This window comes from Anomaloglossus baeobatrachus, chromosome 4, assembly GCF_048569485.1.
Source record: "Anomaloglossus baeobatrachus isolate aAnoBae1 chromosome 4, aAnoBae1.hap1, whole genome shotgun sequence".
NCBI lineage: Eukaryota > Metazoa > Chordata > Amphibia > Anura > Aromobatidae > Anomaloglossus > Anomaloglossus baeobatrachus.
Window position 1 is genome coordinate 107,315,898 of NC_134356.1, and position 23,765 is coordinate 107,339,662.

General features: G+C 41.2%; 1 protein-coding gene across 2 annotated transcripts in view; it reads right to left on the reverse strand.

Annotated features, from left to right (window-relative positions):
* SLIT3 (slit guidance ligand 3) overlaps window positions 1-23,765 on the reverse strand; it is an 878,603-nt gene that overhangs the window by 781,786 nt on the left and 73,052 nt on the right. For both annotated transcript variants that reach the window (XM_075344498.1, XM_075344497.1), the window contains exons 2-3: window positions 7,405-7,476; window positions 4,549-4,620 (exon numbers count right to left, since the gene is read on the reverse strand). In XM_075344498.1, coding sequence (XP_075200613.1) covers window positions 4,549-4,620; window positions 7,405-7,476 — 144 coding nt within the window. The remainder of the gene's footprint in view (window positions 1-4,548; window positions 4,621-7,404; window positions 7,477-23,765) is intronic.

Below are 23,765 nucleotides of genomic sequence, written 5' to 3' on the forward strand. Positions count from 1 at the left end.
ATTACAAAAAAATTATTTTTAGCAAAAATGAGGAGGAGAATGAGAAGTACTGAGAATTTCAGTCATGGAAGACAAACAATTTTCTGTCCTCATTCAAATGCTTAAGTAAGCTTCACTACAAATCTGGGCAGCTGTTCTTTGCCACATAAATATCGCTAAAGGGCCCACACTCTCTTCTGGCAACGAGCACAACTTTGTTCCAAAAAATAATGTTGTCGACCTGAAGATTTGTGCTACTCAAATAACTGCATGTCAACCAAAATGTTTTGTGCCATCTTTCAACTGCTTCACCCCTGAAGAAGTCACTTATGTTGTGACAATATGAGTGGGGTGTCCTCATCCTACTTTGATTCTTCTTATTCCAGGTCTTCCAGCATAAATGATCTTTATGTTTGGACATAGTACTAGTCCAAAGGTTCTTTGAGTTAAATATCTTATTTTCTAGCACCATGTATTGTTGCATTCCATACTCTCAACCTTTCAGCCTGTTTTTTATTTCAACATGGTCTCCAATTTTTTGCTCTTGTCCCTATGAAGATTGAGTAATAGCTCCATTGAGGGTGTTACATTAGTTTGTACTCTTGTTTATGGTGATTCCACTCTGGTACTACTGTCGCATACCTTCTAGTACTCATCTTTTTCATAACAGGTTGTTATAATTGTGTTCTACTCTTTTGTGCTGGTTAATACCCTGTTTTAGCATTTGTGACCTTTATAGGTTTTTTCCAGTGCTCTCTCAGCCATATTAGTGTTTACATATTGACATTTACAGGTCTCATTTTTGGTCTCACTAACTTTTATTGGAGTTTGTAGTTCAATCATTTTACCTCTATGTACAAGTGCATCTCAATAAATTAGAATATCCTCAAAAAGTTAATTTATTTCAGTAATTCAATATAAAAAGGAAAACACTTTTATATAGTCATTACACACAGAGGGATCTATTTCAAGTTTTTATTTCTGTTAATGTTGATGATTATGGCTTACAGTCAATGAAAACCCAAAAGTCATTATCGCAGAAAATTAGAATAATTACCACAAAACACCTGCAAAGGCTTCCGAAGCATTTAAAATGGTCCCTTAGTCTGGTTCAGTAGGCTACACAATCATGGGGAACACTGCTGACTTGACAGATGTTCAGAAGGCAGTCATTGACTTACTCCAAAAAGGAGGTAAGCCACAAAAGGTCTTTGCTAAAGAAGCTGACTCTTCACAGAGTGCTGTACCCAAGCATATTAATGAAATGTTGAGTGGAAGGAAAAAATGTGGCAGAAAAAGGTGCATAACCAACCGGGTTAACTGCAGCCTTGATAGGATTATTAAGAAAAGGCCCTTCAAAAATTTGGGGGAGGTTCACCAGGAGTGGACTGCTGCTGGAGTCAGTGCTTCTATAGCCACCACACACAGACGTATCCACGATATGGGCTACAACTGCCGCATTCCTTGTGTAAAGCCACTCCTGACCAATATTAGTGCCAGGGGCGTCTTACTTAGACCAAGGAGAAAAAGAACTGGACTGTTTCTCAGTGGTCCAAGGTGTTGTTTTCAGATGAAAGTAAATTAAGCATTTCATTTGGACATTAAGGTCCCAGAGTCTGGAGGAAGAGTGGGGAGGCCACAATCCAAGCTGCTTGAAGTCTAGTGTGAAGTTTCCACAATCAGTGATGGTTTTGGGTGCCATATCCAAAAAAGAAAAGTCCACAGCACCTTGGTTAAAAAACTTATGTGCCTGTGCAACAGCACAATCAGCACCTCAGGAGCGCACGTCCATGATGAAGGGATCACTTGAAATAACATACCAATAACAAGGATGACAGCGCTCCTCCAGGTGAAAAAACATGCAATTCTTTATTCCACCAGTTTTGTAACAGCAACATTTCGACCTGGTAGTCTTTATCAAGCATGCTTGATAAAGACCACCAGGTCAAAACGTTGTTGTTACATAACTGATGGAATAAAGAATTGCATGTTTTTTCACCTCGAGGAGCGCTGTCATCCTTGTTATTGGTTTTGTGAGCCATGTCATCTGCTGGTGTAGGTCCACTGTGTTTCATCAAGACCAAAGTCAGCGCAGCCATCTAACAGGAAATTTTAGAGCACTTCATGCAGCCCTCTGTCGATAAGCTTATTGGAGATGGAAATTTAATTTTCCAGCAGGACTTGGCACCTGGCAACACTGCCAAAAGTACCAATACCTGGTTTACTAACACAGTACCACTGTGCTTGATTGGCCAGCAAACTCGCCCGACCTAATCCCCATAAAAAATCTATGGGGAATTGTCAAGAGGAAGATGAGAGACACCAGACCCAACAATGCAGATGAGCTGAAGGCTGCTATCAAAGCAACCTGGGCTTCCATAACACCTCAGCAGTGCCACAGGCTGATTGCCTCCATGCCACGCCGCATTGAAGCAGTAACTCCTACAAAAGTAGCCCCGACCAAGTATTGAGTGCATTTACTATACAGACTTTTCAGTAGGCGCCAACATTTCTGAGTTTAAAATCATTTTTTCAGTTGGTCTTATATAATATTCTAATTTTCTGAGAAAATGACTTTTGGGTTTTCATTGGCTGTAAGCCATAATTATGAACATTAACAGAAATAAACACTTGAAATTTATCACTCTGTATGTAATGACTCTATATCATACATGTGCTTCCCTTTTTGTATTGAATTACTGAAATAAACTATTTTTTTTAAAATATTCTAATTTATTGAGATGCACTTGTATTTTTATCAAAGAGAAATGACTGTAGCCTAAATGTGGGCTAGTCTGTACTATTCAGCCATAATAGTTTTCTGTTTTAACACTAGAAGTCCTAGAAATTTCGAGCTCCCCCCTGAAGTCCCGAAAGAGGGTCAAATGACCCTTAGTCCAAACTGAATAGAACTAACTAGAAACTAAATGGCTAAACTCAATGGAAAACAACAACCTCCTGTGGTGCGACAGTAATGGCCTTAATTACAGAACAAAAGACGGTGATTATAGGATGTTAGCTAAAATCCTTCAGGTCATTCGACCCATCTCTGGGTTCCAAAGGTAGACATGTTAAATGACCCCTCTCTGGGACTTCTAGTGTTAATGCTCTCTGTTTCACCTGGTTTGCGATATTTAGTAATGTAATATTATTCTGATGATGACCACATTTTTTGTGCATATTTTTTTTTTTTTTTTTACTTTTCTCAAAAAAATAATTTTAGTAAAAATGAGGAGGAGAATGAGAAGTATTGAGACTTTCAATCATGGAAGACAAAAAATGTGTGCCTTCTTTCAAATGCTTAAGTAAGCGTCACAACAAATATGGGCAGCTGTCCTTTGTCACATAAATATGGTTAAAGTGCCCACAAGCTCTTCAGGCAACAAGCACAAGGTAGATTTAAAAAAACAAAAGTAATGTTGTCAAACCGAGAATGTGTGCTGCTCAAATCAGCCACAATGTTTTTGGCATTGTCATTTACTAGGTTTCCTGGTTGAAGTTGACTAGGAATCATCCTATGTAATATTCCCTCCCCTAGCATGCGGGCCAGTTTAGGTGTCCCGACTCCCAGTCACTACATTACTATCGTGACAATAGTTTGCTTTCCCCACGAGTAGGTGATGCGGCTTCATATGCTTACAGAAAGAGGACGTTCCAAGTCTATGATTGCCAGGTTGCACATGGCTTATTTTAAAATAGCAGATACCTACACATAGAACTTGCCAACAGAATGATCATAACTTTAATGCACTGTTGAGCCCCATACACCAATATCGGTCATTACATAACCTACTCCCAAGATGACCCCAGAAGATCTGCTGTACAACATGACATTGCTACAAGAAAGTAAACAATCACTGATTTGAGACTTCCAGAGCAGCTAGGTATTTAACAGCTTCTAGTCTATTACATTTTCTACTGCTCCTTCAAAGCAACACTCCAGCTTTTGTTCTTTTTCACCACAATAGTGGTGCTTTAAATCAGAGTCCCCTCCAGTCCCCCGATGTCCTCTTGTACCCATAACTTCTGACTTGCCAGAAGTCAGAAGTTAAGACACAAGTGCTCAATACAACTCTATCAGAGACAGAATGAGGCTCTCATAGAATTGCACTGAGCTGTAACTTCCGGCACGCTCCGTGAAACAATGGAGCAGGTGACAGGTCACAAAGACACCAGCGGATGAATATAAGACTTAGATTTAAAGCACCAGTATTGCAGTGGAATAAAAAAAGCTGGAGTGATGCTTTAAATTTCCCAAGAAACTAATTGGACATAGCCTTGACGGGTACCTTTACACATGATAGATTTATTGATTTCAGCCTTTAGTCAATTTAATTAAATAGGTTTTAGCACAGTGGCGGTATTTGATGTTCGTTAAGCAAAGTCATTGAGCAATCACATAGTATTCCATTTAGTAGGTATAAAAATGAGTTGTTTATTCTATGACACTTAACCTGTTATCTTTCATTTCCCATTTCGGTCACCTATACTTCTTTATGACTGTTACTTTTCAACATTTAAAGTTGAAATCCTTAATTCCTGTGCGACTTTTCATTAGTAAGTACTTACATCCGTTCTAATTGCTTCAAGTCTTGAAATGCTCCACGCTCAATGATACTGATTTGGTTATCCTCCAAGTGCCTACAACACAAAGCATTTCAGTTATGCAAGAAATACAATACTTTCTAATAGTTTTTCTTTTTTACAACTGAACACAAAATACATGACATTTCTTATCTTCACTTGCACTACTGACTTATAGAAAAGATTAAGTGATGGTGACGCTAGACTATGTACTAAGAGAGCGCACACCTGAATGCTGAACAGTACAAAGTTTAGCTTCAGTCTACTTTATATGAATTTTCTATAGCCTTATCATTCACAGATATCATTGAATATAATAAAAATGTACCCAACACACACTCTGATGTACCTTTTGCATTTCCATGCTACACCAGGCATACGCTTTTTTCTGTTATACATAATGACGAAAGCAGTTGGTTAGCTAAAAATAACTCAACAATAGAATCGAGGAGGGGATGTATTTTTTACATTATGATATGAGCTACATCTTTGGGAAGAACATTAGAGAAGCTGTCTAGGAATTGCTAAACCACAGATCTCAGTGAATATGGCTTTTTATGGTTGGGAGGGTCTACTGAGTTTTCTAAGTAGATCTTGATTTACAGAGCTCCGGTTAGCTGGAACAAGCATTGCTTCAACTCAATCTGCTTCCGGGCAAGTAAATGTAATGATATCAGGAGCTGCATATAAGAGCTTTTCTCCACCCTCTCCTCCTCTCTGAAGCTGCTCACTCACTGAACTTCTATGTGTGAAGCCAGCAGTGGCCTAGGCACGAGCGATGGATCTGAGTGTGCCCACACTGACACTGTGTGTGAATATGTTTTACCAAGTATTTAAAATGATCGGATATGGCTTTAAAGAAGGTGATTAATTTTATTATAATTAAATAATTACAGAAAATAGGAAATAGTGTGATATTACGTACACTTTTGCATAATATAAATCACAGAGGTAAAGTACTTACATTACACACTACAAAGGAAAACAAAACTTCCCCAGGAGCAACACATCATTTGCCCGGAAACATCAGCTGTGATAAGCAAAAACAGCGAAGACAGAGAAACTCCTGGGATCCACACTGTGGTGAAATGGGCGTCCCCTCCACAGGCAAACAGGCTTCTGACTTCGCTGTAATCTTCACCAGTCTATATCTCACTTGAAAACAAATTGCTTGTGTAACTAAATGTTACAAAAACTCTAATAGGTTCCATTTGTCCAATATAGTATACCTTTTCTGAGTGGCCAACTCTTTTGATGTCAATCTACACCGGACAAATACGTCACCAGATGAGACATGCCAAAAGCTCCTGGTTTCAGATATTTTACCATACTACAAACACACGCATTCTCAGTAAACATTGATAAGAGAACTATGTGGTACTGAGTGATACTATAAACATGTATTTTCTCACTAGAACTAGAACTCTAGGAATCTGGGAAAATTACAGAAAAACAAGCTAATATAAGCTAAACTTTTACAGTCTGATATCTTAAAGGGTTTCTTTAAGACAGACTACCAATGTGGATTTGTGATGGCCACTAACATCTTAGCACTACAAAATACTGTTGGGCTCCAGTAGTGTCAGTGCACTTCTGCAATGATACAGATTGCATTCAGGCAGGGCTCACACTGTCAATCAAGATTACAGGGGGTGCTACAAATGGAAATTAGAGGCATAATGGTGCCCTACATGGTCAAGGGTGTACCGAAGCTCTCTCATTTGCATATGGATTAAGAGTCTATTTCTCAGGTACTTATACAATGACAAGTAGACTACTGGTATCATTTTTACAGGGGCTAGATCCCGTATAAAAAAATTTATTTTTTGGGGGGTGACAAACGTCCTTTAAAGCCAACTGGTCATGTGATTTAGACTTGCCTTTGTAAAGGCAGTACACAACTGAGAGAGATGCCAAGCTCACTCCGAAGTTTGTATGATGTGAGACAGAACTTTTAAGTAAAAAGCAGGGAAAACTGTTATAGGACTTCAGCGAGCCCTGCTTACCAGACCCACACAAGCTGATGTGTGTACACAAAAGACTTTCAATCACTGTATAAGGCCCTCTTCACACATCTGTTTAAAAAATGCACGTATTGCAAGGTTGGTTTTGTCCATCCGCGTGGCCATCCATGTGTATGTGTGGGTCATCCATATGTCATTCATGTGTACATGTGTGTGTGATACCTGTGTACATGTGTATCATCTGTGTGTCGTGTGTTCCATCTATGTGTGTGACCTATGTGTCATCGATGTGCCAACCATGTTTTTTCCACTATGGTTAAAGAAAGGATGAAATTATAAAACTTCTCCTATATTTTGCAATTTTAAACATGTACAACACATGGATGCCATCCATGTGTGGTAAGTGTTTTTCATGGACCAATTGCCTTACATGGGTTCATGGTGCTGGTTAAAAAGGGACACGTCCCTGTGTGGATCATATGGATACACATGTATGGTTCACACAGACACATGGTCTGGGTAAAAACATGGAGGTGTGATGATCACTATAGATTATAATGAGGATCCCTGTAAACATGTCTCCAGTATGTGTGAAAACGGACACCTCACATACTGGAAACAGGGACCTGTGACGGGGCCTAAGGGAGAGTTTATCAGAACAATCAGTGCACTCAGGATTTACTTAGATTTTTATATTCTAGAAATAAGATAACATATTACATGAAAAGAACAAACAAGAGAGGTCAGTCTCTATTAATAATGAGCTTGTCTCATAGTATCGCACCAGAGCATTTGTTGTTATATTTTAGGAAATCACCATCTCAAAGAAGTGAAGATTGTTTTCTGTTTATTTTCTTGTTTATTTTTTGCAACTTACAGCACTCGAAGATTTTTCAGACTAGCGAAATCCGTCTTGGTGATCCTGGTAATGTTATTTTTATCCAAGTCTCTAAAAGAAATAAATAAAACCAATAAATAAATACTAGAAGTATAAAAGTATAAAAGAAACAAGTAATCTTCTGCAGTAAACTGTACAGCTACATCATCTTTATAAAATAAGCTGAAAATGTTTTTATTATGATGGTTTATTCAGTTGTTAAAACTATTGATGTTAGATTCATATGACACATAAATAGTAATTGGTATTTTTGTCGTTAATGGGAACAAATAATAGTGATATTCTGATGTTGCAGTAGATAATAACAATAATAATAACTGAAGTGATTGTACTGTCATTATCTGTAACTGTTGCCCTTTTATTTATTTGGTAGCAAATAAAGTGATACACTCCAAATAAGCTTTATACAAAATTATTTTGATAATATAATTCTTAGTTACTCAACAACCTGGTGCAACATAACCTGAAATGAATCCGGAGTGACTGTTGGAAGATCAGAATGTGTCGCCATTGCAGTAGCCTACAACACATTCTACAGAAGTCTCTGTTGCTTGATGCCCAGCAAAAGCCCCGACTTTACCAAAAGGGGAAATTCAAAATAACTTCAATTAGTAAAGTTTTCAAAGTTCAACATTTCTTTACAAGTGAGGCGGTACAAAATGAAAGAGATGTTTTAGCCAAGATATAACCTTCCTCAGAGACAGACTGCCAAAAATGGTGGCCTTTGAATATTGGATGCAGTGCATACTGTGACCTCACCCCTTGTAGAAACGCAAAATGTGTGGGATTTTTTGTCAGTCACTTAAGCTAAAGAGGACTGGCTTGACTTTTAAAGAGGTTGTCCACTATTTTAACATTGATAGCCTATCCTTAGAATAGCTCATTATTGTTTGATCAGCTGTAATCCGACACCCAGCACCCTCGCCTATCAGCTGTTTTCAGTGCCGGAGGCGATAGAAGGTGGCCAGAAATGCTCAGTTGCTGAGCTGCCCCATCAAGTAATAGTGACAGTGGCTGGGTACTACACATCCTATTCATTTGAATAGGATATGGATGTGCAGTTCCTAGATGCGGCCGCAATCAGAAGATGGGGCAGCTCTGAAACTAAGCATTTCCAGGCGCCTGCTGCCGGCACTGAATACGACTGATCAATGGGGGTACCGAGAGTCAGACACCAAATGATCAGACATTGTTGATCTATCCAAAGTACAGGCTATCAATGTTAAAGTAGTGGACAACCTCTTCAATAAAGCAATTCTTATAGCTAAGCAAGTTGTTGCTAAGGAATCACAGAGAATCTAAAATAGGCTGAGTGGTGCATGTCTTAAAATCCAATGATTGTTTAGTAGTGATGGGTGGACTCGCAGATACCCAGGATTGGTGGGTCCAACCGGGTTTTTAAAAGAAACACGGTTCAGGCCCAGAATTGATCCCAGATATCTGGCCGGTCCCCATATAAGTTATGGGGATCAGAAGCCGGTGCTTTAATATGGTGGTAGAAGGGATAGAGGGATTGGAGCAAGCGTGTTATACTTACCGAGTCTCCCTCGCAGCTGTCACGCTGCTTTTGTGCCCACTCATTAACCTCATACATATTCAGTGCTACTCCTGCCCACCAGCAGTTTCTGAGACTCTGATTGGTTGCAGTCACACACGCCCCCACCCACCCTGTGTGACAGCGAGTCTGACTGAAACCAATCAGAGGCACTGTGTGTGTGTCTCTACTGGTGTAAAAATAATTAAATAAAAAATTGAGGTAGGGTCACCCACAATACAATACCCAGCACAGATGAATCCCATGGATACAGTTTGTGGTCCCCAGCCATGCACTTATCTTGACTGTGTATCAAAATAAGAGGGACTGCATACGGCTTTTTAAAAATTATTTAAATAATTTAAAAAAAACAGCATGCAGTCCCCCCAAATTTGATAACCAGCCATAATAAAGCCGACAGCTGGGGGCTGCTATTCTCAGGCTGAGAAGACCCATGCTTATTGGGCCCCCCAGCATTAAAATAGCAGCCTGCAGCTGCCCAGGATTGTTACGTCCTAAATGCGACAATCTTGGAACTTTACCTGGCTCATCCCGATTGCCCTGGTGAGGTGGCAATTGGAGTAATAAGGGATTAATAGCAGCTAACAACTGCCACTAAGCCCTAGATTACACTTCAGAATTTATCCGCCAGCTTCTGTATTCAGTCACAGCATCAATAAACACTAGTGACCTAGTGCCATTTTGAAGCCATGCATGCTCGGCCATCATCCTGCTTACACCATGCTTTACAGAGGATTTGGTATTCTTTGGATCATGAGCTCTTCCAAGCCTTCTCCATACTTTCTTATTTCCATCATTCTGGCACAGATCAATCTTAGTTTAATTTGTCCAATGAATGCTTTTCCAGAACTGGGCTTGCTTCTTTAGTTACGTTTTGGGCAAATGAGAGGTAACCAATAAAATTAAATGTGTGAATGAACAGAAAAATAGAGCTGTCATTCTATCATCCATTCACCTACCATTATAGAGAGGTTACTTGCAGGAATGTAGACTTTCAGGATATCTCTCTGTGATCGCTACTAGAGAACAACAATATTTTGCACCTCATTTGAAATCATATTGCTAAAATAGTTACAAACATATCAGTAATAAAAATAAATGTTTTCTATGAATATGTACTTTTAATAAAATCCCTCTCTGATACAAGTGTCCTTCAAGGACAGTTTCCATGAGCGACTAAAATGAAGGTTCACATCTGACACATCTTTGATATAATAATGCGCTGTTAATGTTTAATATGTCTGGCCATGTTAACACAAATACCAATCTAATTGTTCACCAAGGAGATGTCACACACAGACAAGTAAAGGTTGGATTCAATCGAAATGTCAGTGTCAGGAACAAGATGCCAATTACAGCAATACACTAGAGTAAACTCATTTGACTACTATGAAAGATCATGATGAATCATAAGACAGCAGAATGAAATGAAGGATTTCAACTGAGAAATTCATGTTGCAATTTTTGGAGACCAGGTAGGTTTAAGCTTTCAAGATGCAAATATGTCTCGGTAATTTCTAGTAACCTGACATGCTTAGCTTTCTACATAATGGGAGGAGAAGCCTAACGTGATATGAAACTGGTCAGATTACTCCGATGTCCTGGATAGATAATACATTTGTGTATGTGCTTGGAGTATCATATTATCTCTTCCTCTCATTGTCACTTATAGTTATATGCCTGTCAAAGCCACTTTGTCCTCTTTTTTTTTCACCACAGGAGTCCCCAGTGGCCTAACAATGATGACATAGAGCACTTTTTGGATAATTGACAAAGACTCTGTGATTTGCTCCTTAACTTAGGGCTATATATATGTCACATGAGAGCACTTACAACTAAATGGACTAGCCACTTTATATTTAGTTTAACAGATGTATTGGCTACATGATTTTGTGGTATTCACTAAAATATAAGCATTACAGGGTCAACTCCTGCAATCGTTAATGCAGATCTTCCAAAAAAATCGCTGGTGGTGGAGGAGCATGTTACAAGACTTGTCCAGCGGTCGCACAGGTCGCCATTGCGACTAGGCCCAGCAGGTTAGGGGCCTGGTGGCCGCCCTGCATTTCAGCAGCCAGCTCCTTTCTGTGAGAGAGGAGCTGCGCTGTTCTGTCGCAGATCACACGGCCGCTATATGATCTAATGCCGCCGCTGACACCGGGCCCACCTGCCCGGTGTCAGTGGCGGCAGCACTGGGCCCCCCTTCCCCGTCATTGCTGTAGTCTGCTATGTCTGGGCATCCGCCTGTAGAAAGTGTATAGACCCGAAAATGGTGCAAGACAGAGTCCTGTCGGCGCATGCATCCAAAACACGTTTTGTGGGGGCAGAGGCGGGATTTCGGACGTATGCCCCAATGAAGCCACTGAAACGCAATGTGAAAGGGGCCTAACAGAGAAGACAGGCAAAACTCCTTTCACACCACAGTGGAAAACATACATCAAAGAGCAGTTTGTGCAGCCAAATGCAGCGACATCCTACAGTCGAACACACCTGTGACATAGACATGCCAAAACAACAGAAACCCCCAAGTAACCCCATTTTGTAAAATACAACTCTTAATTAATTCATCTATGGAATAAGTGAGCATTTTTAACCTTCAGAAGATTCACAGAATTGTATAACATTGACCTGATTAAATTAAAATTACCATTTTTTCCACAATGTTGCTTTGGCCCAAAGCTTTTTAATTTTCAAAGTGATAATTGGAGAAAACAAATTAAACCTTTGTTATGCAATTTCTACTGAGTGCACCAATACCCCATATGTGGTTGGAAACTAATTTTGAGGCACAGTGTAAAGCTCAGAAGGGAAGGACGGCCATATTGTAATACAAATTTTGCCATTATGGTTTGTTGGTGCCATGTAACATTGGCAGAGCCCCTCCCCTGAGGTGCCAGAACATCATCTAGGGGTGCAGTGATCATGTTGACACAGCAGATGGGTCAAAGGATGTTATACCAAGAAAAAATAATTACATTTTTACAACAAAAAAATTGCTTAAGCCCCAGATTTTATATTTTTACACAAGGAAATGGGTAAAAATTGCATCAAAATTTGTCACACAATTTCTACCGAACGTAGCAATACCCCATATGTAGCTGTACAGTACTGCTTAGCTACACAGTGAGATTAAGGAGGGAAGGAGTGAATTTTGACTATTGGATAATAAATATTCTTACAATAGTTTGCAAACTTCATATACAGAGTCGCTAGGTACCAGTAGAGCAGACTCCCCCTCAAGTGACCCCATTTTAAAAATTACACCACTCTAGGAATTTATCTACAGGTGTAGTGCTGATTTTGACTCCATGGGTGTTTTCCAGAAACAAGTATCAATGGATGTTGCTGAGTGAAACTTGCAAATCTGTCATTGTAGTACCCAGTACACTGTAGTCCCCAGTACCTTGTAGTGCCCATAGATTGTGCACAGCTCATTCTTCTGAAGAAGCACCACGTAATTTAAGCAGACTCTCCTAACTACAGAAATACTAAAGATGTGGACGTTAAATGTAGTTTAGGCACGTTGTGGATGAGGGGGAATTTGGATATGGAAATGCATATTTTACTTGATTTCTTTTTGGGTGGGAGCCAAATCAACAGCAGTTGAAAAATTGGCTTTATTACTATTTTAAATGCCATTCACCTTGCGATATAAGTGATAGGGTGGCTTTATTTCTCAGGTCAGTACAATTACAATGATACCAGATTTCTATAGTTTGTTTTTTATCTTTTACTAATATCACACTAAAAAAATGCTATTTTACAAAATAAAGTATTTTTGCATCACTGAATTTTGAAGACTATAGTTTTTTTTTTAATATTTCAGCCAATAGAAAAATTGTTTAAAAGAACTGAAGTCCTCAGTGGTGGATACCTTTACCTGAGGACTTGAGTTCTTTTAAACAATTTTTTATCTCTACTGGCTAACACGTTACAAAGATATATTTTATCTGCCGATAGAGTCATGTCAGGGCTTGTTTTTTGCAGGATGAGTTGTAGGTTTTTTTGGTATCATTTGTACCACAAAATATTTTTGATTGCTTTCTGTTCTGCTTTTTGTGAAGCAGAATCAAGAAGAAACAGAAACAGAAAAAATTGTTTTTTTATTACGCCGTTCACTGTGTCATAAAAGTGATATAACAGCTTTATTCTTCGGATCAGTATCACATTTATATTAGTTTTTTTTATGTTTTGGCACTTTTACACCATAAAAACAATTTTATAGAAAAATAAAATTGTTTTTGCATTGCTGTATTCTGAGAGCTGTAGCTTTTTGAATTTTTCACTGATGGAGCTGTATGGCAGCTTGTTTTGTTTTTTTGCGGTACAGGATGACATTGTCAGCTATATTATTTTAACTTACATATGACTTTTTGATTGCATTTTATTCCACTTTTTTTGTCAGCTTCATGGTGAAACTACATCGTTTTGCTAAGGTTTTTTTTCTATGGTGTTCACTGAAGGGGTTAATTAGTGTGACAGTTTTATAGATTGTGCTGTTCTGGATGTTGCGATACCAAATGATCCTATCCAATATGTAGCAGGTGTAATAATAATAATATTAGCAAATATCTCCAATTAGAAATGTAGTATAGTTATTCTGATTTATTTTGTTGCTTACCTCATGTTCAGGGCATTGCAGGACCTTAGGTATCCAGGGTTATGACCACAAACAACTAGCTAACTGTGACTGTATGCGTGGGTATAACTATGGATACCTAAGCTCTTGCACATGAGGTAAGCGACATAGTGAATCAGGAAAACTACCGTATTTTTCGGACCATAAGACGCACTTTTTTTCCCCCAAATGTTGGGGGAAAGTTGGGGGTGCGTCTTATGGTCTGACTATAGGGCTGCGGCCGGGAATGAGGGTGCTGCGGGTCATCGGGGGCACGAGCAGGCAGCAGCAGCGCCTGCTCGTGACCACGTGGGCCCGCTCATTACATATGCACGCCCATCCTCCCGCCCATCTCTCAGCGCTGAAGCCGGCACTGACAGGTGGGCGGGAGGATGAGCGGGGACGCGCGCATAGCAAAGAGCCGGCATGATCACCCCTGGCAATTACAGCCTGGAGTGATCATGTGCGGCTGTATTCACTGCTCTCCGCGCGTCATTACCAGCGCGGGGTGCAGTGAATCAGTACACTCACCCGTCCCCGTGTGTGGAGCCGCCCCCCTGCTGCACGCGATGACTTCCTGTCTGTGCCGGTCAGCTGATCTGTGCCGGTCAGCTGATCTGTGCCGAGCTGGTCAGCTGATCGGCACAGACAGGAAGACATCGCGATGTTGCAGGGGAACGGCTCCACACACACAGATCAGCGTGCCAGAGAGGAAGATGATCGGTGCTGCAGGGAGTGAGGAAAAGGTGAGTATAAACGTTTATTTTTTTCTCTGTGCTATAGGATACAGGCCATATACCAGGATGGTATATGAGCACGATGGGAGTATATGAGCAGGCAGGATGGGAGTATATGAGCAGGCAGGATGGGAGGGCATGTGAACAGGCTGGATGGGGGGGTATGTGAACAGGCTGGATGGGGGGGCATGTGAACAGGCTGGATGGGGGGGCATGTGAACAGGCTGGATGGGAGGGCATGTGAACAGGCTGGATGGGAGGGCATGTGAACAGGCTGGATGGGGGGGCATGTGAACAGGCTGGATGGGGGGGCATGTGAACAGGCTGGATGGGGGGGCATGTGAACAGGCTGGATGGGGGGGCATGTGAACAGGCTGGATGGGGGGGCATGTGAACAGGCTGGATGGGGGGGCATGTGAACAGGCTGGATGGGGGGGCATGTGAACAGGCTGGATGGGGGGGCATGTGAACAGGCTGGATGGGGGGGCATGTGAACAGGCTGGATGGGGGGGCATGTGAACAGGCTGGATGGGGGGGCATGTGAACAGGCTGGATGGGGGGGCATGTGAACAGGCTGGATGGGGGGGGCATGTGAACAGGCTGGATGGGGGGGCATGTGAACAGGCTGGATGGGGGGGGCATGTGAACAGGCTGGATGGGGGGGGGGTATGTGAACAGGATGGATGGGGGTTTATAGCAGGATCATATACAAGGCAGGAGGATCATTACCAGGATGGGGTACCTTAGTAGAGAATTTGGGGACATTACCCCCATAACAGTGTCAGCAGCAGATCCTTGCCCTATAACAGTGTGTCAGGACCACATTTTTTGCTTAAAGTTTTATTTTCCCATTTTCCTCCTCTAAAACCAGGGTGCGTCTTATAGTCCGGTGCGTCTTATAGTCCGAAAAATACGGTATACAACATTTCTAATTGGAGGTATTTGCTAATATTATTATTATTATACCTACTACATAGTAGGATATGATCATGGAAATGGGAATAACCATTTAAAGCATCACTCCAGGTCTTTTCTGTGTTTTCTCACTGGAGTGGTGCTTTAACACTAGAACTACTGAGGTAGTCATTTTGACTACTTTGCACCATGTATTTCTATATAGGTGTCACGAGTCCAGTAGTTCTAGTGTTAAAGCTACATTGCCTTCCAAAGTTTTCATCTGTTATCGATACTGCTCAGGTCACTCTTCTCCAGTTTGTGACCTGCCAGCTGCTTCATTGTTTTATGGAGTGCACCAGAGGACATAACTCAATGCAAGTCTAAGAGAGCCTCACTCTGGCTCTCATAGAGTTGTTGTATTGGGAGCATGTGACGTAACTTCCTGCCACTACTCTATTACTTAAAAAAAACAAAAAAAAAAACAAAGAAACCCCCCAAAAAAAAACCGCTGGAGTGGTTTCTAAAGATAATCTATCGCAATGAAACATAGCCCTGAACTATGATAATGAGTGGATAACTGAAGAGAAAAATAGTAATGTAATTATTATTTCTGAACTTAATACCACTCCCTGCAGTAAGTTTGCATTGTTGATGAATTCCTCCTCACTCCTAAACTGAGAGAATGAGCATAGTGCATCCTAGATGCTTCATCTGCAAACCAAGTACAGAAGGTTTGCACGTTTACTGCATAAGTATGAAAGTGGGATTAAAAATAGTAATTACAATGTAAACTGTATGTACAAGTATTGGACAAGTGAGTATTTTGAACATACCATTGAAATGAGAAGTTTACATACACTATCTAAAAAGACACATATGCGTGTTTTTCTCAGTGACATAAAATCAAAATAAACCTTTCCTGTTTTAGGTCAATTAGGAAACAAAATTATTTCTATTTACCAAATGCCAAAATAATGAGAGAGAGAGAATGTTTTATGGCATTTTAATTACCGTATTTTTCGCTTTATAAGACGCACTTTTGTTCCCCCAAATTTTGGGGGACAGTAGGGGGTGCATCTTATAAGCCGAATATACGGGGGGGTGTATATATATATGTACACTGCAGGGTCCAGGGGAGGTGGGGGAAGCAGCTCTGGAGTACAGGGGAACGCTGCGGGCTGCAGCCTTTGATCTCCTGCTCCCGCTCATATAATATGCACAGCCGCTGTCCATCTCCAATGGTGCTGAAATCGCACCGCAGTGACGGGCTGGGGAGCGGTGCATATTATATGAGCCTGCGCCCCCCTGTGATCGCACATGCCCCCCCTGTATTAGATTTGGCCCCCAGGCTGCTGCTCATTCTAAAATAAAAAAGCTTTACTTACCCCCCCCAGCGTTTCTCCCCGTGTCCCTGCTTCCACTGTGATCAGGCAGGCAGAGAGCTCAGTCTGCTGTGCCGATCACATGACCGTCCGAGAACCATGAAGTAAGGAAGAGAAACACGGAGGGAGACAGGAGGGAGATAAACGCTGGAAGAGGTAAGGAAAGAGGGTTTTATTTTACTATGGGCAGCAGCCTGGGGCGATATCTAACACAGGGGGACTTGTGCGATCTATAGGGGCCATGGGCAGCACTATGGGGGCGATATCTAACACAGGGGGACTTGTGTGATCTATAGGGGCCATGGGCAGCACTATGGGGGCGATATCTAACACAGGGGGACTTGTGCAATCTATATAGGGGCCATGGGCAGCACTATGGGGGCGCTATCTAACACAGGGGGACTTGTGCGATCTATAGGGGCCATGGGCAGCACTATGGGGGCGATATCTAACACAGGGGGACTTGTGCGATCTATATAGGGGCCATGGGCAGCACTATGGGGGCGATATCTAACACAGGGGGACTTGTGCGATCTATATAGGGGCCATGGGCAGCACTATGGGGGCGATATCTAACACAGGGGGACTTGTGCGATCTATATAGGGGCCATGGGCAGCACTATGGGGGCGATATCTAACACAGGGGAACGTGTGCAATCCATAGGGGACCATAGGCAGCACAGGGGAATGTATGCAATCCATAGGGGGCCATAGGCAGCACAGGGGAATGTATGCAATCCATAGGGGGCCATAGGCAGCACAGGGGAATGTATGCAATCCATAGGTGGCCATAGGCAGCACAGGGGAATGTATGCAATCCATAGGGGGGCATAGGCAGCACAGGGGAATGTATGCAATCCATAGGGGGCCATAGGCAGCACAGAGGAACGTGTGCCATCACAAGGGGGCTATATTCAATATAAGGGGGCCATATCCAGATTAAGGGGGCTAATTTTAGGATGGGGGGCTATGAAGGAAATATATCCTATATGATTTGTTGAGGGACACTGGCATTATAAGATGGACCCCATTTAACATTAAAAAAAAATAATTCTCTTTTCCTTCACCAAATTGGGGGTGCGTCTTATAATCAGGTGCGTCTTAAAAAGCGAAAAATACGGTACTTTCTCCAAAGTCAAAAGTTTACAAACACTAAAAGTACTATGCCTTTAAACAATATTGGACAGCCTATACTATATCATGTGTTTGGGAGCTTCTGGTTTATTGCCAACATCTGAGTTAATTAGAGACACACCTGTGGGTGTATTTTAATGCACACCTGAAACACAGTGCTTCTTTATGTAGCATTATGTTAAATTCAAAAGAAATCAGCCAATATCTCAGGAAGAGAATTGTGGACTTGCACAAATCTGGTTCATCCTTGGGTGCAATTTCCAGATATCTGAAGTTGCCTCTTTCATCTGTGCAAACAATTATACGCAAGTACAAACAAGATAGAAATGTCCAGCAATCTTACCGCTCAAGAAGAAGACGGGTTCTGTGTACCAGAGATGAACATTGTTTAGTCAGAAATGTGCATATCAACCCAAGAACAAAGCAAAATACCTTGTGAAGATGCTGGTGGAAGCTGGTAATATTGTGTCATAATCCACAGTAAAACGAATACTGTATGAACATGAGCTGAAAGGCTACTCTGCCAGGAAGAAGCCATTGCTCCAAAATAAACATAAAAAGCCAGAGTAATGTTTGTAAATGCACACAGGAACAAAGACCTTAATTTCTGGAGACATGTCCTGTGATCTGACAAAACTAAAATTGAACTATTTGGCCATTATGACTATCGTTATGTTTGGAGGAAAAAGGGAGAAGCTTTGAAGCCAAAGAACACCATCCCAACTGTGAAACATGGGTTGGTAGCATCATATTGTGGGGTTGTTTGCTGCAAGAGGGGCCAGTGTACTTCACAAAATAGGAAAAAGTAAAGACGATTATGTGGTAATAGTAAAGCAATATCTTAAGACAACAACCAGGAACTTAAAGCTTGTTTGGAAATGAGTCTTTAAAATGGACAGTGACTCCAAGCATACTGCAAAACTGATAACAACATCAATATTTTGCAGTGGCCATCAGAAAGCCCTGATCTCAATCCTATTGAAAATTTATGGGCAAAGCTGAAAAGGCAGGTGCGAGCAAGGCGACCTACAAACATGGCTCAGTTATACCAGTTCTGTCAGGAGGAATGGGCCCACATTCCTACCAAATGTTGTGAGAAGCTTGTGGAAGAATATCCAAAACGTCTGATCCAAGTCAGTTTAACAGCAATGGTACCAAACACTAATGAAATTTATGTAAATTTCTGGCTTTACAGAAAGCAATAACAATTCCTTAAAATATTCTTTCTCTCTCATTATTCTGGCATTTGGCAAATATAAATAATTTTGGTTCATAAATGACCTAAAACGGGAAAGGTTTATTCTGATTTCATGTCAGATAGTGAGAAAAACATGCATATGTGTCTTTACATATCTGTATGTAAACTTCTGGTTTCAACCGTATCATCATTTTAATGCAGATTTGCCAACTCCAAAATATATGCACTTAAATGATTATTGGATTAAGCATATCAGGTGATGTATGTTGTGTAATAAGGGAGGATGAGGTAAGCAACACCTTTTTCTTAAGGTAAAATGGGTCAAAAAAGATATATCTGACTGAGAAAAGTAAAAGGATAAATTAAGATATTGGGATGTAATCAGAGAACCATCAAACGTTTTGTTGCAAATTGTCAACATTGTTGCAAAAACGTGTTGAGAAAAAAATACGCGCATTAACTGCCAAAGATTTGAGAAAAAATTGAACCTGAAGCGACCATGAACCCCATTATGCTCCAGTGCTGTCATGGTCCCAAACTGGAACCTCCCCGAGGAGCGTAGAAGTACAAGGTATTCAGTGCTCAGAGACATGGCCAAGATTAAGAAGGTTGAAATCCAACCATCAATGGACAAGTCAAAGAAGTGATAATGTCCAGACCGGGTAAAGAAATATCTGAAGACAGGTTTTTTAAAGGTTTTATTGACCGATGAGCTGAGAGTGACTTTTGACAGACCAGATGGATGGGCCTGTGGCTGGGACAGTATTGAGCACAGACCTTGACTTCCAATCAAACACCAGCACAATGGAGTTGGGTTACTGCTATGGGCTGGTATTATTAATGATGAGCTAGTTGGATCTTTTTGGCTTGAAAATGCACTAAAAATCAACCCATAAACCTACTGTCAGTTTTTAGAAGTCAGTTTCTTCAAGCAGTACAGGAAAAAGTCTGCATCTTTCAAGAAATCCAAGATTTTTATGCAGGACAATGTTCCATCACATGCATCAAAGTCTCCACTGCATGACTATCCAGTATAGGCCTTAAAGATGAAAGAATAATGACATGGCCCCTTCCTAAAGCTAAACCCTATTGAGAACTTGTGACCCCTTCTTAAACAGATGGACAAAAATTGTATACCTCTATGAAAAGTGTCGGGAGGCTGTAGTTGATGCTGCACAAAAAGATGATGGAAACATTAAGAAACTGACAAACTCCATGAAGGGAAGGCTTTTGACTTCTACTGAAAAGATTGCTTGCTATATTGGTCACTGATATACATTTTTAATGTCTGAAATGTATTTTTGAACATTTTGAGTTGTTTGGTTATTATTCTCAGATGAAAATAAACAATAAAAATGGGAAATTTTCATTTTCCATTTAGTTGTATAATAATTCTGGACACAAAAATACTCTCCTAAGACAGACAAAACCTTATTCAGTTTTCATCTTTATTCACCTTTTGGATTGACTGACAGTACAGTAATAGTTCAATAAAGAAATTAATCATCAAAAATATAAATTGCCTAATAATTATACATGGTGTATTAATATGTGTCTCTTCATCTATACAAGCATTATCGTAAATCAGGGTTGTTCTAGGAATGCAAAATTCCTATTAAAGGGAACCAGTCAGGTCCAATATGCACCTAGAGCCATGAGCAGTTCTGCGTGTATATTGCTAATCCCTGCCTAACCGCCCTGTATACACTAGCATAGATAAAGAGATCTTTAGAAAAAGTATTTCTAAAGATCCTTTATGATATGCTAATGAGTACAGGGACTAGTCACAAGGGAGTTAGTACACACTGACTAGTCCGCCTTCTTAGCATGGCAGCTTGCCCACAGGGGCGTGCTAACATGCTATTCAATGCCCATTGCCCAGTGTCATCAGTGGTGGTGAGCATATACTGTACCTGTGTCTGTTGTCACTGATTCAGAACGCTGGATTTAGGGTCAGTGTGCATGATCAGAAGTCCTCCTGGCACCTTTGGTCATGCGCACTATGAAGCCAGGTGTACTCACTTGGGCTTCAGAGAGGTCTAGTGCGCATGACCAAAAGTGCTGGGACTTTTGACCATGCGTGCTGACCCTAAACCTGGCATTCTGAAGAGGTGATAATAGACACATGTATGCTCATTACCACTGATGATGCTGGGCAATGGGCATTGAATAGCATGTTAGTACGCCCCTGCCGGACTAGTCGGGGGGCACTAACACCCTTATGACTAGGCCCTGTGCTCATTAGCATCTCATTAGTGATCTTTAGAAATACTTTTTCTAAAGATCTCTTTATGTATGCGACTAGATGCTGGGAGAGTTAAGGCCGCTTTACACGCAATGACATCGCTAACAAGACGTCGCCGGGGTCACGGAAATCTGGCCTTGTTAGCAATGTTGTTGCATGTGACACGTACGAGCGACCACTAACGATACAAAATACTCACCATATCATTGATCGTTGACACATCGTTCATTTTCAAAATGTCATTGATCTTCTGGGACGCAGGTTGCTCGTCGTTCCTGAGGCAGCGCACATCGCTACGTGTGACACCCCGGGAACGACTAACAACAGCGTACCTGCGTCTTCTGGCAACGAGGTGGGAGTGACCTTCATGCGGCTGCTCTCCGCCCCTCCGCTTGTATTGGTTGCCTGCTGTGTGACGTCGCTGTGACACTGCACGAACCGCCCCCTTAGAAAAGAGGTTGTTCACCGGCCACAGAGACGTCGTTAGGCAGGTAAGTACGTGTGACGCGCACTACCAATTTTGTCCGCCACGGGCAGCGATTTGCCCGTGACGCACAAACGACGGGGGCGGGTGCAATTGCTAGGGACATTGCTAGCAATGTCGCAGCGTGTAAAGCTGCCTTTAGGTGGTGATTACAAATATGTACCAAGAACTGCTTGTATTGCACCTGACAGGTTCACTTTAAAGATATTGCTTACCCAGAAATTCAGTGGAACAATTTCTGGATCCAAATATTTCACATAAATAAATATTTATAAAGAAAATCAGTACCATTCATATTAAAAGCATAGTGTAAGGTCACTCAGGAAGCAAATCGAGCTGTTTCCATTAGTGTAATTCTTTGTAAAATTACTTTGAGAAAAGCCCTTATATTAAAGTGAACTAAAGTGTGCATAAAACTGGAAGAAGTTGGATGCTGGTAAATGTCAAGTCATAAATGCAGATGAATAAATAATTTCATCCAAGTAACTTTATAACTCCAGTCTGAGATTATTCTTGGCTTAGTGAGTACCAATAACCACATATTCTTCAGCTCAAATTAAACATATTTTATTTTCAAAATGTACAATTTAACTTTTGGGACATTTCACAAAATATATTTGGATTTACCGCAACCTGAACACAATTAAAGCAGACGAACGGCACTAAGCAAACTGAGATCAACAACGTCCTAAACTAGTTCCAACTTTTTCCACACAGATATTAATAAATAGACCTGTTTCGCTCTATCGGTTTTGGATATAAAACAGGGAAGAGTCTACTTCCTTCCAAGGATCCCAAAAAATATGACGTCAACAGTATTTTGCAAGAAGCAGTCCCACGCTACATAAGTTACAATTGAAGTCAGGGGTTTACACCGTAGCCACATTCATTAACATACAGTTTTTCGCAATTCCTGACATTTAAGCCAAGTACACATTCCCGCTCTCTGGTCAGTAAGAAGCACTGCTATATTTCAAGAATGTGAAATGTCAGAAAAATACTGGAGACAATGATTTATTTCAGCTTTTATTTCTTTCATCACATTCCCAGTGGCTCAGAAGTACATGGGGCTAGAGTTTACTTGCATTGCCTGGAAAGGTACTGTCTGTCGCCCCCAACTCTAATTAAACTGGTTATACAGGAGACATGTGCCCTATAAAATTCTTGACCTTTAGATTTTACCACTTTTGCTCTCCAGGCTTTTTTACTTAATATGTATATCAGGGCTCTTTGATGCACCCCTGGAAAGGCCAAGCGCTTCGGACACTTCTCCACCCTTGCTATTAGCACGGGGCGCCCCGCCCCATAGCATGATTGACAGTCTCTCACTTAAGCAAAACGTACACTGCCTTAACTGTATTGCACGTGTGCACTGACATTTCTGGAGCCCAGTGCCACTCACACAATGTTAGTGCCGCTCACATTGATACACCTGTTTTCTCTCTGGACAGCAAAATCAAGAGTATATACATGATGTTTATAGGGTCTATGTCCCCTAAATGATTGTGCTACTAGTTTACTTGGATTTTTCAAGGTGACAGACTTTTTTTAATCCGTTAGCAAAATCCGCTTTAGGCCCTGTGCGTACACTGCGTTTTTAGCCGCGGTTTTACCTGCGGTTTTGCTGCAGAAATTTCTTGAGAAATGTTTGTAATCTTTCTGCAGACATTTCCCAACAAAACCTATGGGGAAAAAAATGGCTGTGCGCACACTGCGTTTTTTTCTCAAGAAAATTTCTTGAGAAAATGTGCATGTCACTTCTTTTCCGCAGGTACTTGCGGTATTTCACTCCATTCACTGTAATGTAATCGCGAAATACCGCGGGTATACCGCAGGTGGCAAATGATGTGCAGTATACCCTCAGTATAGCCGCGGTTTACTTGCGGTAATGTTCATCACTACCCTGCGTTTTGCGTTCTGCATTTCACACTCCCTGGACGTCGCACGGAAGCACTTCCGTGTGACCTCCAGGTGCCCGTCCAGTCTGTGTCCCGATCCCTGCCAGCCCCGTGGCTGCCCGCACTGAAGTGTCAGCGTCTGACCGCAGTATCAGCAGCTTCTCATGCTGCAGTGCTGGCAGCCACGGGGAT